General features: G+C 62.8%; 1 protein-coding gene across 1 annotated transcript in view; it reads left to right on the top strand.

Annotated features, from left to right (window-relative positions):
- Nucleotides 1-156: 156 nt before the first annotated feature.
- The window catches only part of BMI1 (BMI1 proto-oncogene, polycomb ring finger), a 4,173-nt gene continuing 4,044 nt past the window's right edge, over nt 157-285 (top strand). Inside the window, exon 1 of the mRNA XM_009698005.1 lies at nt 157-268. Within this exon, the coding sequence (XP_009696307.1) occupies nt 157-268 (112 nt within the window). The remainder of the gene's footprint in view (nt 269-285) is intronic.

The following is a 285-nucleotide window of genomic DNA, read 5'->3' on the forward strand; positions in this document are numbered from 1 at the left end:
CGCCTTCCGCGCTTCATCTTCCCCTGCGCCGGGGGATGCGACCGCACGGGGGAAGGGGACGCGCCGGATCTCGGCACCTGGGACGCCGCCGCGCTCGTCCCCGCTGATCGGTCCTCTGCCTGTGTGTCTTTCAGAGCCGCCCCTCGCCACGCCAAAATGCACCGAACAACCAGAATCAAAATAACCGAGCTAAACCCCCATCTCATGTGCGTGCTCTGCGGCGGGTACTTCATTGATGCAACCACCATCATAGAGTGCCTCCACTCCTGTAAGTACGATCGGGCC

Source organism: Cariama cristata, unplaced genomic scaffold, assembly GCF_000690535.1.
Source record: "Cariama cristata isolate BGI_N322 unplaced genomic scaffold, ASM69053v1 scaffold40423, whole genome shotgun sequence".
Classification (NCBI taxonomy): Eukaryota; Metazoa; Chordata; class Aves; order Cariamiformes; family Cariamidae; genus Cariama; species Cariama cristata.